The sequence below is a fragment of the Anser cygnoides genome, chromosome 5 (genome assembly GCF_040182565.1).
Source record: "Anser cygnoides isolate HZ-2024a breed goose chromosome 5, Taihu_goose_T2T_genome, whole genome shotgun sequence".
Taxonomy (NCBI): domain Eukaryota; kingdom Metazoa; phylum Chordata; class Aves; order Anseriformes; family Anatidae; genus Anser; species Anser cygnoides.
In genome coordinates, this window is record NC_089877.1 from 57,871,507 (window position 1) to 57,888,307 (window position 16,801).

Genomic DNA, 16,801 nt, shown 5'->3' on the forward strand with positions numbered 1-16,801 from the left:
GAGTAGGCACGGGGTGGTCTGCAGAGGAGAGCAGCGTGTGTGCAGAGGTTGAGCTGGTGCTGCTGGCGCGTTGCTGGTCCTGTGATGCAGCCCAGCCTCTCCTAGTCTGAACTAAACCGGTGATACTGGAGCAATGACTCAGTCACATGGGGCCAGAAGGTTGTTGTTAGCTCCTGCTTTTAAAGACTTTTCTTTAATACAGCAAGGGAATAGTCATAAACACACGTGATGTAGCATTACCTTAGTGTTAAAGCTGGAAGTGACCAGAGGTAAGTCCTGAACCGCATACAAATATGCTGCTTCTTGTGAGGTAAAATCCTGAAGCCCATGAAATCAGTGGGAGTTTTGGTTATTTATGTCAGCGTTGTTTATGCCAGCATTTCAGTCCCGTGTACAAACAGAGCGAGGCAGCTTGTTGCTAAGCTTGCTCACACGTGCATCGCACACACCGACTTGAACCCATCACACACTTGGCTGCTGTGATGTGTAGTTTGGATGCTCAGTCTCTGAGGTCTGCGGAGGAACAGCGGCACTTCCAGAGCGATTCGGACCTTTAGCATGGTTGTTCAGTGGATTTGCCTCTTTTCCCTGAGTGCAGACAAGGTCACGCAGGGTGTTGTTTTCAGCTTTCTGGTGACTTGAGACTAAAGGGGTGGCAGTAGCCTTCACCTGGACCCAGCCCTGTTTTAATGGAGATTTAAGATGCTCCTGGTGATGGGTAACCTGCGTAGAGCAGTAGATTCAGGAGAGAGCTGTCTGGTCAGACAGGCTACATATCAGCTCCATGACCTTCTTTTTTATCACATTTGGCCTCCTTTGAGTTACTGCTGGGTTGGTCCCAGGGAAAGCAGAGGATTCGCAATACCGTTATCTTCCCAGAGAAAGGCCTCTTTCTGCTATACCCGACCTATCCTCAGGCTCCTCCTAGTTTTTCCATCTACATTCACTGCAGAGTGACCTCCCTCAGATGCCAAAGCAAGGAACTGCATTCTTCAGTTCAACAGGATCGAGGGACTGCCTGGAGAATGACAGCAAAGTAGCTACACTGAGTTGTATTGACTTTGTAAAACCTTTGGATTTTTGCAGAGGATATGATTTCTTAGAAGCTGCCTCAAACTCAACATTGCACGTAACCTTCACCTTCAACAATTTCTCAGCAAATTCCAAATATGTTTTACTTAAGATGAAAGCTCTAAGATGTAATATTTCAAAGGAGCTAGCTTGGTCTTTTACACATATCCAAGGACAATTGAGCAGGAGAGTTTGATAAGCACGAGGAGCTGGGTAGAGAGGTAGTTCTGGAGGGTTTGCTCCTCAGTTTGAAATGAAGTTTCTGGTGGGCTGACAATGAAGCAGTGAGAATACTGCCATGTCCGAGGCACAAAAAGCACCAAAAGCTGAGTAGTTCTTTCACGCAGTGTCTTCTTGTGCTGAGCTAGGCTCTAAACTTACATCAGTGAACACCATGAGAATTTAGTCATCCAACAGAGTTTGAATTGTGGGACGTTACGCCAAATATGTGCAGATCGGGATCTGGAAGCTAAGAATTGAGTAGCAACAGCTAGATGGCAACTTGTCTCGGTAGTATTCATTGTGCAACTCAGGGCTTAAGAGGAAGTAATCAGCAGGAGGAGGAAAAAAACAGAACCTGAAATAAATCTACTGGTGAAAAGCGTGTGCACCGTCTCCTCTATGTGTAGTTGGGAGTAACATCAGACCACAGAAGCACATCCACACAGGAGGTCTCCCAGGATGGTAAGTACATTGATGAGCTCTTGAGGGTGCTGGGGGTAGTAACGGAGAGGTGAATACACTTTGTTCATTTAAGACCCTTCAAACATCTTGTGGGGAAGATTTTCTAGACTGAAAAGTCTCATACATGTATATGAAACCCAAGATCTGAAACAGTTTGATCCTGAGGGAGAAAAGAAGTAACAAGTGTTATTTTGGGGTGCAGGGAGAAGGCAACCCGATGCAATAAACAACAGTCTCCTGCATGTACTGTGCAGATTGGGGTATTAGCTTGTGATCCAGTCTGCGAAGCAATGCTAAGTGCTTGCATTTATTACTCTTGGATGAACTTTAGTCATTGAAATTGGCAACTGGTAAAGCACTGAAAGCTTAGAGGAAACCATAGCTAATTACTGACCAGCTACACTATTATTATTAAGAAATCTGCTTGCCTGTGATGTTTTCTTTCTTGCTGAAATGAACCTCAAAGTGGTGCCCTTCCTCCCACTCTGTCCCTATATATTTTAATACACTTCTCTTGACCTCTCTATAGCAGCTGGGAATCGCAGTATTAGTCACAAATATCAAGAAGGACTTCATTTGAACCAAATGGCAGATGGCTATCATGGCACATATCAGTTATGGTTACTCTCATTTTAAGAGAAATGTTGCTTTTTGAAGCCATTTTGTTTCTGTAGCTGAAAAAGAGAAGTGAAATAAATTGTTTCTCACAAGCTCCATCCTTCTGAAGCCATCACACGACTGTCAGCGCACCTACAGCTGCGGTTTCCTACCAAGATGCTGCCTGACCCACGCTGTCGTGGGGAGCACTTTAGCTCTGGGGGTCAGACGGACAAGATGGCATGTCCCGTGCTCAGGGTCTGTGATGAGAACCACCCGGGCATCCGGAGGGGCCTGTTTGTTACCAGACAGCCCAGCTGGTCGGGACAGCTGCTGCCGAAGCAGGGAGATGTGCAGCGGGGCCTGCAACTTCAGTGGGCTTTCCCTGGCCGAGGCTGAAGGGCTGCTGCTGTTGTTTTTCTGTTACCTTTCTTGTCCTCCTTTAAAATCATTTTGCCTCACTTTCCTCCCAGACTCCTTATCCTCTTCTGCCTCACTCTCTCTTCATTTTCTTCCTACTGAGTTTCCTGGCTCAGCGTTCAGCCCAGACTTGTGTTGGTGGCACACAGCTTTCTCTGCTTGGTGTGTTATATCCCTCTCTCTGCTTGGACTGTAAGCTCTTTAGGGTAAGCCACCACGCCTTTGTACTGGGCTGAAAACACGAACTGGGATCTCAAGGTCACAAGGACCTGCCATTCAGCGTGTGACCCTCACTGCGTTCCCCAAATCAGCATTTCAGACTCACCTCCCTTGCCTCCCACGACATCCTCCATCTAGTTTGTTCACTCCCACTGGTGAGCTGGGTCCCACAAGAAGCTTTCGGGGGCTATGGCCATGCTGCATCCAAGTCCTGCTAGCGCCATGCGGCCACAGCATCTGTGCAGCAGGGTGCAGGAGCTGGATGCAGCACGGCCACGCGTGGACATGCTGCCGTACTGGTGTGGGAGGACAGAAAGCATCAGCCCCTGCAGTTCAGGTAACAACAGCTGTGAACATATGGCAATATGGATGGGACAAGCCTGGCAGGATCCTTTCTACCTAAAACTAGCTTGAGTATGACCACCCGCAGAGCAACTGAGTATCTGATATCGTAACAGCATGTCCATCCATCAGGCTACAAATGCCCAGTGGCTCAGGGATAGGAAGAAGTAGTTTGGAGACTGGACAGGTGGGGATATCATCTGGTATCACTTTTTGAAATCCACCGTACCCCAGGATGTGCTTCTTGCTTCTGAGAATGAAACATGACAGCTGATTCCTAAGGGCAAGTTCACCTCTGGTGTCAGTGCAGTGATACCATGCAGGGATGATTCATAACTCATTAGGCGTGTGTGAAGTGTTTGGTTTGGGCATTCGAGAAGGCAGAATAGGCAAGTGGCCAGCTTTCCGCCGCCCCACCATCTGCTTTGAGTTTGGACGTACTTTGGTATTTGCTCTTGTGGTTGCCTCTGCTGGTGATAAGGCAGAGAAACCTGTCTGAAGAGGAAAAGAAGTTAACTTAGATCGTAGCATCATGATTGCAATAAGGGAGGAGAGGCATCTAGAATTTGGCCTAATCTGGTCCAAGTCCTATTAACAGAGTCCTTTCTGGAAGAGACACCAGCTCTGAAAACGGCTCAAATGCACAGGGAGAGAGCAAGGGCCTAACAGAGTCATGCACGTGATGACATTGGTGCTGTACTCTATCACCCGTGGTTTCTGCACTTAGTTATTGCTTGATGGCAAACGTGCTAGCCTGCAACAGGACAAAAGTGGGGGCTGGAGGACAACTTGAAGAGGCGGTGATGCAGTTGCTTACACATTAATTACTGCAGTGATTTTTTTGTGTGTAGACAGCACCAGGGAAAAACTGCAGGGGACTGTCTCTCTCTATCACATGCTGGAATCTGTTGATGTCACTCAAGATCCATAATACAGAGAGAACGTTGCACAGATCCGTACTTAAATCTCAGAGCACTGTATAAAGCAGCGGCAGTGACTTGCTTTTTTTACTCTGCTACTGGCTTTCTACAAATGTTGCCACAAAGCTTTATTTTCCCTCTTGCATACATTTCTGTTTTTCAGATTGTGAAAAAAGCGTTAGGAACATCCCTGATGGTTAACAAGCCTTCCAACACAAAATTACGCATGAACAATCAAAAAGACATCAAAATGGTAATTATTGGGATACACTGCATTTGCTTGCAAGAGCTGAGATTACACTGACATTTCTGAAAAGATATAACAGATTAAGAAAAATGATTTTATTGCCTCCTTTAGAAACCTGTGTAGGTTTTATTCCTATTTGTAAGCAAGTGGATGACAAAACCCTCATTGATTTAACCAGTAGGCTGATCAAACCTTGCCGAGAGGGAGTAACGTGGAGCCTAATCCTGCAGCCTTCACTCAGGACACTGAATCTTGCTCATGCAAATAGCCTCACTTCTTTCAGTAGCCCAGAGGCAAATAAGTAAATGGAATTTGTATTTCCTCTGCTGATGTAAATCAGCACTGATTAAAGTCAGTTTCTATGGACATACTAAATTCCATATAATGCAAGAGGAGTTTGGTCCATATAACATGGTGAAATTCTTTCTAAGAACTCACCGCTTTCACCTTACTTTGTGAGGTTTTGTGTGTGTTGTCTGACACTGGGCTGACTGTCATTCACGCTTAGTCTCACCATAACAAGCTTCTGGAATGACTCGATTTATTCAGCATGCTTGGAGCACCTGGCATCACAGCATCACAGCATGGTGTCAGCCACAATGTGCCTTGGAAATAGACCTTTTACCTGAGAAATGCCTTCTAAAACCTGTGTGATGTTTAAGTCTTGCAGGCATGTTCCCAGGATGAAATTCAGAATTGTTAAAACTTGGTAGGATTGTCTTTGTCATTAATGAGAGTGAGAACAAGCCAGTGGGCAAAATTTTATGCAGATAGTCAGTTTTAAAGCATTCTTCTCATTCTAGGTCAAATCACTCTGAAATTGATAGCAGCACTGTAGATCTTGAGAAAAGCATAGAAAATGAAAAGTAAGAGACTTTATCCACATAGAAACCGAAATAGATGCTTTCAGAAGAAACTGGCTTCCACTCAGTTTTCATATGTACCATTTTGGGAGTTCACATTTATAGCTACAGCCACCCGACTGCTGCCAGACTCGCTTCTCCTGCCTGGAGGTCCAAAAGCTCAGCTCCGAGTTGCACATTGCTTGCTTGCCATGGGGTGGTGGGTGCTCCCAGCTCCCAAAACCGCCAGAGGGAGCCAGCCAGACTTTCTCACTGCTGGGGGAACATCGATTTGCTCTGGTGTCCATCTTCCCCTCCTTGAGAGTACAATATATAGAGCCTGGTGCTGCATGTTTCAGCATGTGAGTGGCTGGACTACAGAGCTGGGTATATGAGGTAGCCAGGCTGTGGATTTTTTTTTCTTTTTTTTTATTTCTTTTCCAATCCACCTTCAGAAAAAAAAAAGAAAGAAAAAAAAAAGAAAGAAAAAAAAAAGAAAGAAAAAAAAAGAAAAAAAAAAGAAAGAAAGAAAGAAAAGAAGAAGTACAGAAAAAGGGAAATGAAGCCAATCCACCACATTAACATGTCACAAAATGTCTTTCTGTTTCTCCTTATGGTACTGCTAGGCTTGATACCACAGCTAATTTTGTGTTGTGGGCTTTCTTTCTTTGTTTTTGGTGGAAATTTTTTTGAACATTTATTTCTCCAGTGCTAAAATAATAATAATAATAATCAATGTCAAACTAATCAGAAGGTTTTGGGGAAAAAACAAGTTTTTTCCTTGGAAAAAAAAACAACACTAAAATCGTGGTCCTCACATAAGCCAACCCCTATTTGGATCATGGTCCTCACTTTAAGTGATCTGTCTAAGAATACTGACTGCCAGTAGCTGAAAGCAGAACTACTGTTGAATGGCTTTGATTTACCTGCAACAGGTAATTGTAATTCAGCCATTAGCTGATATATCAGTGACTTGGCGAGTGCTTTAATCTTAACCTGTTGGATTCCGTTCTAGTTTCAAATCTCAGGGGCAATTTCGATACTTGGTTTTGTTGCCCTGATGGCTGTTTACTTCATGAGAACATCCAGCATAGTTGATCCTAAGGGAGAAACTGTTGTCAGCATTTACCGAGAGGTGGAAGAGGAAGAAGAACTTCATGGAGAGTTCCAGAGAGCCACAATAACTGAGGAGGGCACCAACAGATCTAACGATTCCTGCAGGTAAGCCAGGCCTGATGGCTTGTGGGGAACTAATCACCAGGTGGAGAAATAGCTACAATGCTGACAACATCAACATGGATTTTGCTGCCTTCTCATTGTATAACAGCTGATAAAGTACCACTAATTGGGGAAGAGTAGGGGTGTTGTTTGGGCACAGGATCATTAGTAGCTCCCTAGTAGGAGGGGTGATAGGGGCAATATCACAGCTCCACTACTGTCCTGTGCTGGAAGGTTCAGCACAACTCTGGAGGCTCCAGCACCTCCAAGCATGCCCTTGGCAGCAGAATGGGAGGCAGCAGGGTGAGCAGCAGGCAAAGCATCCTTACATTGAACTCACCTCTTTCAGATGCCACAGGGGGCAGTGAGTTTTGGTCTCTGGGAAAACTCAGAGAGGGTACCAAAGTGCCACCCAGCCCCAGGGGGTAGCTTTTGTCCTCATCTTTAGGATGGTAAAAATCAAAGCTCAGAATGGTTATGGAGAAGCCATTCTACTGGATATGGGAGGAAAATTTATATATGTTCTTGGCTATAAAAGCTGGGGATAGAGAGTACTCCCAGCTCGTTTTTCCAACTCAGCTTGTTTGCTTTTTGCACTGACATTCAGAACGATCAACTGTGCAGTGTGACAGGTGCTTGGTTTCCTGCTGGGTCGCAGTTGCTTGCTTCACAATATACAATTGCTGTTGCAGATTTGAACTTGTGGAAAACGTTCCTTATGACTTACCTTTTGAGGTAAATACCACTGCAGCCAAACCCTTGTACCAAGCCTGGATAAGTCTCCTCGATATAGCCCAGGAAAACATTCACGTGGCTTCTTATTATTGGTCTCTTACTGGGAAAGATATCAACGTCAATGATTCCTCTTCAGAGCAGGTAGGAGAAAATCAATGACAAGCACATCTGTGGTTGCACATCTCACGTCCATGGGACAGATTGACTGTATGGCCTGTCTCTCAGCAGCATTGCTTGACTCCTGTAAACCCTGAAAAGTTTTTTGTGCTGGTCTGAAGCAGCAGAGCAGTTTTCCTCCTCCAGTCAAGCTAGACTCCACGTGGGCTCTGTCCATGTCTCTGAATACTTCCATGCTGTGTTTTAAGAGCAGCCTTGAGGTCAGTCTCAAGGTGTGACCTGTCACCCTGTGTGACCTGTGGGGTCTCCCTGGCTCCACTGCTAAGAGCAGATAACACAGGCTGGGGCACAGGCTCACCTTGAGAATGTCCGTCATGTTTAATCGCTCCTTGGTGCAGTTTTGGCCTATGGCAGCTGGCAATCTCCCAAGCAATCCTGGGGGACAGTTCAGGCTGGGGACTGCTCTGGTAAAGGCAAAAATGGACAAGGCCACCCTGCTTCAGGCAGGCGGAGAGTGTAGCCACATATCGGGAATGGTGCTGTTTGAGATCTGGGCCAAAGAGCTGACACTGAACTGTTTTTTACTGTGGGCATAGCCACTGCCTTCCTCCTGAGGCACCTTCCTCATCCTCCTCAGGGGCTCCCTGTCCCTTCCTCCCAGGTGCTGGCGTCAGTTGACTCAGTCCTCAGCATGAGACGAAGTAAAAGTGGCAGATGTGAGGCTGAGCCCTGCCTCGGTTAAAGGGACAGCCCAGTCTAAGTCTCTGTTAATCATATAATAAAACATGATAAATAACAAAGAAATATATCACGTAGGGTGAAGATATTCTGAAGAGGTTTGAAAGATTACTTGCGGAGAATGTCTCTGTGTACATTGCAGCAAGTATGCCAACTTTGGCTACGAATTCAACTGACCTTGAGCTTTTAGAAAAAAAAGGTAATTATCTCACCTCAGTGTTGTTCTCTGAACTTTGGTATTGCTTAAAGGCAAGACAAATTGGCCTCTGAGGCCTATTCTGGCATGGTGCTTACACGGTCCTGAGCTCGAAGTCATACTGTTCATAGGATAAGCACTGAATATTCACTACTTCACAATTTCTGTGTATTCACTACTTCACAATTTCTGTGTATTTTGTCATGCCCTCAAGGATTTTTCTTCAAGTTCATGTTTTGTATATTTTTGCAAATCATTGTATTCCCAGGAACCAGTGCTTGTGAGTTTGGTAGCCATTATTGGCCGCAAGCATTAGACGTCCAGCCATGCTCTGGCTGTGAGGGGAACAGTCCACTATACCACCTCCACAGTGTATCTAAACTTATTTCTCCTCTCCCTGTCTTTCTTTAGGGGCCCATGTAAAAAAAATTGATTTTGAACATTTGACAGGAGGAGTGCTGCATAGCAAATTCTGGATTGTAGACATGAAACACATATATATTGGTAGTGCAAATATGGACTGGAGATCTTTATCTCAGGTAAGCCCTGCTGTTGTGTATTCAAACACCTTGGGTAAAATTCATGTCCAAGCACATAACAGAGAAAAATCCCAATGATGTAAAAATATCGACTGAAAGGGACAAAGAGCAAAGAACCCCCTGATGTCAGAGGTGTCTCTTTCTGGGGCTGTGACATAGTGTGCTCTCTTCGCAGGTGAAAGAGTTTGGTGCTGTGATATACAACTGCAGCTGCTTAGCCAAAGACCTATGGAAAACATTTAGTACTTACTGGGATCTTGGACATGCTAATGCTACCATCCCATTCCCTTGGCCTCGTAACTATTCTACCCACATAAACCACAATCGGCCTCTGGAAGTAGAATTTAATGGAACTTTGACAAAAGCCTACTTTTCTGTAAGTAAGTTTTAAAATAAAAAGGTAGACTATAAACTATGTTTAAGCTTTGACCAGAAAAGTTTCTTCAGTGCTTGTTACCTACTTCCACTCTAGCTAGATAATAATTAATTCAGTGGGTTTCTCTGGAACTACTCAAGGAATAAGGGTCACCATGGCTTGGGCTATCAGGTTGTATGGCAAGGACTGGGCGCAGGTCTCCTGTGGGCTTATATATCAATAAGTATCTGACCCACTGGGACATGGGAGGCTTGAGAAATGATAGTGCTCCACCTCATATGCTTTGTTCTACTGTGATTAAAACTGATTAGACTTGAATGTGAATGAATCTCAGTCTGATAAAAGATGGATGAAATCACTGACCTGCATGCTTTCTTCTGACAGGCTTCTCCTCCTGCATTTTGTCCAGAAGGCCGCACTCATGACCTCTTTGCTATTATCAGTGTTATCAGTGCGGCACATAAATTTGTCTATATTTCTGTTATGGAATATTTCCCTACCAGCCGTTTTGTTCACCCAAAAAGGTATGATTTTAATCCTGACCAAATCAGTTGACTGTCTAGGTTGCTTCTGTATCAACTTGGGCTATTTAAAGGGAAAATGTAATATTTCCTCCCCTGCTCCAACCAGAAATGAAAACATTCAGCTTTCTTGAGTACCAAGAACTGAGGCTTTGCTCCACAATCACGACTGCCTCATTGACTGTGCAACTACTGACTAAATCAAACAGCTCGGAGGATTTTCAGTTTCTGTGTAGTACAGGTGAACCTCTGGGTTTCTCATCTCCTGCTCTTTACTAAGAATACGTTCACAGACAGTCTCTTCCCCCCCTTAGGAATGGAAGTGCTAATTCTCCTCATTCTTCATCTGAAGCCTTAATCCTCCATTTGTGACATCTAGGGCCTGATCTGATGCAAGCAGGAGTTTGAAAGACAAGGGGAAGCGGCACTAGGCCTCAGGCTATCTCCACAGCAACCAGCTGTAGGGCGATGAATTGGGGCTGATTAGTTCAGGTTAGGGTCTTCCAGCAGCTGAGACACGGGGAACAAAGCGGCTGTCTTAATGCCCGAGTGTTAATCAACTAGAAACCGATACATTGAAAACACGGAAACTGTTCAAAAACAGCATTCCTAAATAGCATGTTTTTCCAAGCTTTTCAGGATCTACAAGTAAGTTGCAGACAGTCAGCCTAAGTCTGAAAGCACACAGCTGCTCTGGTCGTGATAGGAAGATGTGCGAGGGAGGATTTGAGAATTCAGGCCTTTGTACACTCGATCAAAAGGAATAAGTTAGGGAAATGAATTCATCATTCCTCATGGGACTGTGAGTGAGTGCTGGACCTCTCTGCATCAGCCATCCTGTCTGTATAAGTGACACTTGCCTTCCTCTGTGCAGCAGTTATGTCTATGGAACGAAAGCCACATGAGAGTTTGGAGTTACTAGTCCTGGGCTGCACATTGCCCAGCTCTTTGTGTTGTGTAGTTGGGTGCAGGATGTTAAATACTCTTCCCTAAGCTACTGCCAGCACAAATGTCAAGAAAACTGACAGGCTCTGTGTTGGAGAGAGCACAGCTATGATTATCTTAGGGGCACACAGTGTACTGAAGAAAGCAAGAAGGGATGGGGCAGCAGAGAGACCATGCTGGCTGATGGCACAGGACCACTGTGGACCCTAGAAATAGCCTTCAAGTCCCTGAAATGGCCACATTCTGCAAAACGTCTCTTAGGCTTTCCTCTGGGCTCTGCCCTGTCCTTTTTATGTTGTGCTGTATGATCTTGCTTTACATTGGAGTTCCTATTGTCACGTTTAGTTTCCTAAGGAACTGAGCATGATGTACACACATTCTATGTGTGTAAGTGTATACATGCGCTTTAATAAGTTTATTTATTTATTTTTTTTAATATATCAATTCCAACTAAATTTGAGAGACTGGATCTCCCTAAACACATTGTGAAGAGACCTGGCTGAGTAGAAGGCAGACATCTTATGCATACCTTCAGTGAAGGCATGAGTGCTGGTCCTAGTAGTCATTAAAGATCCCATTTGTGCACGGCATCACTTGTGTTCTCAGTATATTTTCAGAGCTTTCTAGAGAGTCGTTTCAAAAATTCTCTTCTCTCCACCCACTTTATTTTCTCTAGATACTGGCCAACCATTGACAATGCTCTGAGACGTGTGGCTTTCAACTACAGAGTACAAATCCGGCTTCTGGTCAGCTGCTGGACCCACTCTGACCCAGCCATGCTCCACTACCTGAGGTCCCTGAGTGCTCTCGACAACCCGCATACCCACATCAGTGTCAAAGTGGTATGATAAGAAACCTGATTTTGAAAAGACAGCTTGGGGATATGGGCTCCAGACTGATTTTTGTGTCTAAGCTGTCAGTTGCACGTGCAAATATAAGGTTTTAGAGAAGCAGATTGTTTCCACTGGTGTGCTGAGTTTCAGGTCCTTCAGAAAATAAGGTCCAAAAGACAACCTTTGAGGAAGGTTAATGCAAACCACTGGTGATATCAAGGGATGTGCCTAGCTGCAGCACTTGTGACATTTGTAATGCAATCATTTTTGCCGAGCACCATGACGGTAACAGTTCAAATTACGACTTAGTGCTCTTCTTATGACCCGTTTCTGTATGCAGTATCTCAGATGGGTCTATCTAGAATTATCAGAATCACAGAATCATTAAGGTTTGAAAAGACCTCCAAGATCATCTGGTCCAACCATCACCCTACTACCAATATCACCCACCAAACCATGTCCCTAAGCACCACATCCAACCTTTCCTTGAACACCCTCAGGGACGGTGACTCCACCACCTCCCTGGGCAACCCATTCCAATGCCTAACCACTCTTCCTAAGAAATGTCTCCTAATTTCCAACCTGAACCACCTCTGTTGCAACTTGAAGCCATTCCCTCTGGTCCTATCACTAGTTACCTGTGAGAAGAGGCCAACCCCCAGCTCCCCACACCTTCCTTTCAGGCAGTTGTAGAGAGCAATAAGGTCTCCCCTGAGCCGCCTCTTCTCCAGACTAAACAACCCCAGTTCCTTCGGCTGCTCCTCATAGGACTTGTGCTCCAGGTCCTTCACCAACTTCGCAGCCTTTCTCTGGACATGCCTTAGGGCCTCGATGTCCTTCTTCCAGTGAGGGGCCCAAAGCTGAACACAGTACTCGAGGTGCAGCCTCACCAGAGCAGAGCACAGGGGGACGATCACCTCCCTGGTCCTGCTGGCTACACTATTCCTGACACAAGCCAGGATGCCGTTGGCCTTCTCGGCCACCTGGGCACACTGCCGGCTCGTGTCCAGGCGAGCATCAACCAGCACCCCCAGATCCTTTTCCTCTGCACAGCTTTCTAGCCACTCTGCCCCAAGCCTGTAGCACTGCATGGGGTTGTTGTGGCCAAAGTGCAGGACCCGACACTTAGCCATGTTGAGCCTCATCCCATTGGCTTCTGCCCATCGACCCAACCTGTCCAGGTCCCTCTGCAGGGCCTTCCTACCCTCCAGCAGATCGACACTACCCCCCATCTTGGTGTCATCTGCAAACTTACTGAGGGTACACTCAATTCCCTCATCCAAGTCATCAATAAAGATATTAAGGAGGATTGGCCCCAACACCAACTCCCGGGGAACACCACTCGTGACTAGTTGCCAGCTGGATTTAACTCCATGTTAAATGGAGTTAAACTGACCCACTATAATTTTTTTATTTTTATTTTTTCTGATTGAGAGCTTTTCTATTTGCCTATATAAATTGATCCATTTTTTCAGCAATGAATATTACACACAGGCCACAGACAATAGAATGGAAAACACAGAGTGAGTAGGGGTTGGTGTGGAAGCTCCCAACATGATGCAGTTACAAGGACAAAAGGCAGTAACAGATGTAAGGTGGAATGGTTTTTACTGGGGAAAAGGAAAAAAAAAAGGATCAGAGATGTAGATTTAGTAAGATTTGACACAAAAAGTTAGGCATTATTGTTGTCTGCAGTACTCCTTGTGTCTGTGATCAGCCCATTTTAGCACAAAATAAGAGCGGCAATCAGTGGTAAATGCAGATCTATTAAACAGCTGCCTAAAACTGCATTTAATTGTCTGCCCTGTAATGATAATAGCTGTGTCACTAATGGAACATTATGAAGCAAACATCCTTATCTGATTTCAATTGCTTATCCAATTTTATGTATAGTAGAAGTACTATTTGTTAGTTTTCTTGGATAAGAGTAAAATCTCTTTTATGGTACACTTAATAGCAGTGTGTGGAATATTCTGATCTTTCTGTAGTATTATATTGTTTGAAAATATAGAAAATCTGCATTGTCAAATTATTCAGTCTGATCCTCACCTGGTATTTCTATCTATGTTTTAATTTCTCCCATCTAGAAACTCTTCATTATTCCAGTTTTTAACCACACAAATATTCCTTATGGGAGAGTGAATCACAACAAATATATGGTCACTGATAAAGCAGCCTATATTGGTACGTATTCCATTATTACAAACATTTTTAGTATCTTCAGATCTATAGGGCTGAGACTGAGATAGCATAGGCTGCAATATCAAAAAAAAAAAAAAGCTAATTTTGCCATGTAAAGTAGATAAACATATCAAAATACATAGAAGCAGAGATGCAAAGGGGAGAAAATAATGTAGGTCAAGTTCAGTAGGAGATTATCTCATATGGTTGTGAACCATTAAGAATGGAGTGTGACAAGTCAGAGTGCACAGTTTGTGACAAGCACAGTGGGAATTTCACAGACTGCGTGCTCAGAACGATGGATGCAGTGATAGCTAATGCTCTAGTACAGAACATTATCATGCTTTAATAAAAAGAAATTGCTGGGAGGATTTAATTCCACACAGTTTGTTGAACAGAATTCTAGGAGTGGAAATAAGAAAACTCTAGTGTCAATTGCTGCTCAATTCCTGAAAGTCAGGATGGTGTTTATTTTTCTCGCTCTTTTACGAGGATCCCTCTAAAAAGGAATGTAAAAGGGGCCTGTCATTCCAGTCAGTTCATCCTCCAAGCAATGCAAACCAGCACATATCCTGACCTTCCAAAGGGCTGAAGACTTGCAGCTCCAATGGCATTTAATAGAACCCATTTTTTACCATGTTGTCTTTTGAAGATAGGTATGCAGATAAGTTGTTTTCATGACTAAGCATCTTCTGGAATTGATAGTAGATTTTTCTGGCTAAGGCAAGAACCAGAAAAAAATGCTAAGTGCTAAAGTATGTATTTTTTTTCGTAATGTTACTTTTGTGAATGCTGGTGGCTTTGGGGAGAGCCCTAGGCCACATTTACAGCCAGATTCCCAGCTTTTCCTGGTTTGAAAGCAGGCTTTGCATTTTGAGCTCAGAACAGCTCCTGAGGATTTATTGATCAAGGATCCAGTTTCTCCTCTTATTTTCCTTTAAAAAGTGAAGATCCACCCTGAAGCTCATTTGTTGCTCCTTTGCTCCTGATTGTATAAAAAGTGCTTGAGGTTATTTTACTGGTAGCAGACTGCCCCACAGATAAAGAGAGAATTAAGTACATTGATGATTCTCCTCTCCTCTCCTCCTCTTCTTTATGCAGAAACCCATATCAAGCACCAGGTTTAGCCCCTCTTAACACCCAAATGCTGCACTCCATTCCCATATTTATTCAAGCAGATGTACACATCTCTGCCACACACTAAGAAATCAGATTGCTATGAAGTTTCAGAGTAGCAGTTAACACTGTTTTTCCAAAACTCGAGGTCTGGAATAAGAAAGAGGTGACCTGATTTTTGTTGCTCAGTTAGCCCTAATGAGATTTGCAGTTGTACAGCAAATCAGCAAAGCAAGGCAATGGATACTTAACAAGTCTGGAGATCAAACAAAACACTGGAAAATGAATGTTTTCTAATTAGCTCCTTTTCCACTGCACAGGGACTTCCAATTGGTCAGAAGATTACTTCACTAACACAGCTGGCGTGGGACTAATTGTCAAGCAGAATTCAACCAACCTGCGAAGAAGGCCTATCCAGAAACAATTAAAAACCCTTTTTGAGCGTGACTGGAATTCCAAATATTCAGTGAATCTAGAAGATGTGCAAGGACAGAAAGACTGTAACTGGAGAGACAGAGTCTGAAGTGAACTGAAGTACGCATTTAAAATAGAAAGAAACATATATATTAATCTTGTTCCCTGTGCAAAACAAGGAGCATTCTGTTTTATGTCTTTGTCAGAGAAATGTCTTCTTTGTGGTATCCATGCTGTCTGATGACGTTAGAACTTCTCATAGTTGAGTCTACCTGCCTACTCACTAGTCAGCGTGTGACATTTTCTTTGCTGTGTAGGATTACCCCATCTCAGAGTTAATGAAATGCATACAGTATGATAAGACAAGCTGTCTGATATTAAAGCAAACATGGAAGACATAACCAGATCTGAATACATCGGAGAAGCAGGTCGTTATTGCTGTGCTGTCTTAGGAAGCTATGTATTCAACCCTAATATTCCACTAACAGTGTTTTCTTACATGTGTTTAAGCATTTTAAAAATAAAGCTCTGGTCACTATAAGGTTTGAGTACTGCAAGTAATCACCTACAGCAGCAAGGGAAGATATTTAAAAACATTTCAGCATTAGAGGTACAAGGAAGCACCTGTATTTAAATGTTGAGGCTAATCACTGGAGTTAAATACCCAGGATTTAAATCTTGGGATCAGCTTCCAGCTCAGCTGCCCTGAACTGTGTGTCTGGTATGCCTGGATATCTGTGCATTGGCCTCCTGTAGCAAGCAAGATGGGGGCCAAGTTGTGATGAGAGGTGGAGCTGAACTAGGACTGAGATTCCTTGAACTGTTTTATCCATCACTACAAGCCACTGTTTGTCATTAATAAGACATATTTTTTAAGACATGTAGTTATATCTACTGATCACACCGTATACCCACATACATGTTAACATACCGAGGAGATACAGTTGCTTGCAATGCTCTCCTCTCCCATTTCTTTTCTAGAGTCGGCTTAAAATTTTGAGATTTCCATTCACTAATTAAAATTTCTTGCACAGTAGAATTGCCCAGTTGTGGTTTTCATTAACTATGCTTCACAGGTTTCTCATCCTGTACCAAGAAATACATCTGGCCACACACTGTATTAATAATTGTGTGCAGGAAAAACATCTGGACAGATTTTTCCCAATGCAAGCAGCACATGAGAATGGTGGGAGAATTTGAAAATCTTTTTGAGAAGTTATGTGTTTCATCAACGAAACTACTTTCTGTAGAGCAATGCTCTCCTCTAGATGGCACTCGAAGCTACGTTTTCACTTTTTTTCTAAGACGAGTTTAGCAGGAAAAGGAAGAAAACTTTTTCTTCCCCTTCTGAGCTCCAATTGGACAGTATTGGGTAAGTTGTTTAGTGGGGCAAAGTTTCTGGGCAGGTTATGAGGCTTGTATCTTGGTAACACAAGAATCTTCTGGGATAAGGTTCAACTTATAAAGGAAAAATTGATGCCTTCAAGAGTGCTATTTTATTTTCTTTACTGTCATCATCTGTGTTTTTTT

At 43.7% G+C, this 16,801-nt stretch overlaps 1 protein-coding gene across 2 annotated transcripts; it reads left to right on the forward strand.

Annotated features, from left to right (window-relative positions):
• Window positions 1-1,483: 1,483 nt before the first annotated feature.
• Window positions 1,484-15,812, forward strand: PLD4 (phospholipase D family member 4). 2 transcript variants are annotated; one of them, XM_013183102.3, is made up of 11 exons: window positions 1,484-1,755; window positions 4,417-4,506; window positions 6,358-6,563; window positions 7,253-7,436; window positions 8,229-8,349; window positions 8,758-8,885; window positions 9,061-9,261; window positions 9,646-9,785; window positions 11,404-11,569; window positions 13,648-13,744; window positions 15,178-15,812. In XM_013183102.3, the coding sequence occupies exons 1-11, from the start codon at window positions 1,753-1,755 to the stop codon at window positions 15,378-15,380; spliced, it is 1,539 nt and encodes a 512-aa protein (XP_013038556.3). In that variant the 5' UTR covers window positions 1,484-1,752; the 3' UTR covers window positions 15,381-15,812. The 2 variants fall into 2 exon arrangements, with proteins under 2 accessions (XP_013038556.3, XP_013038557.3); XM_013183103.3 differs by lacking the exon at window positions 4,417-4,506.
• Window positions 15,813-16,801: the final 989 nt, after the last annotated feature.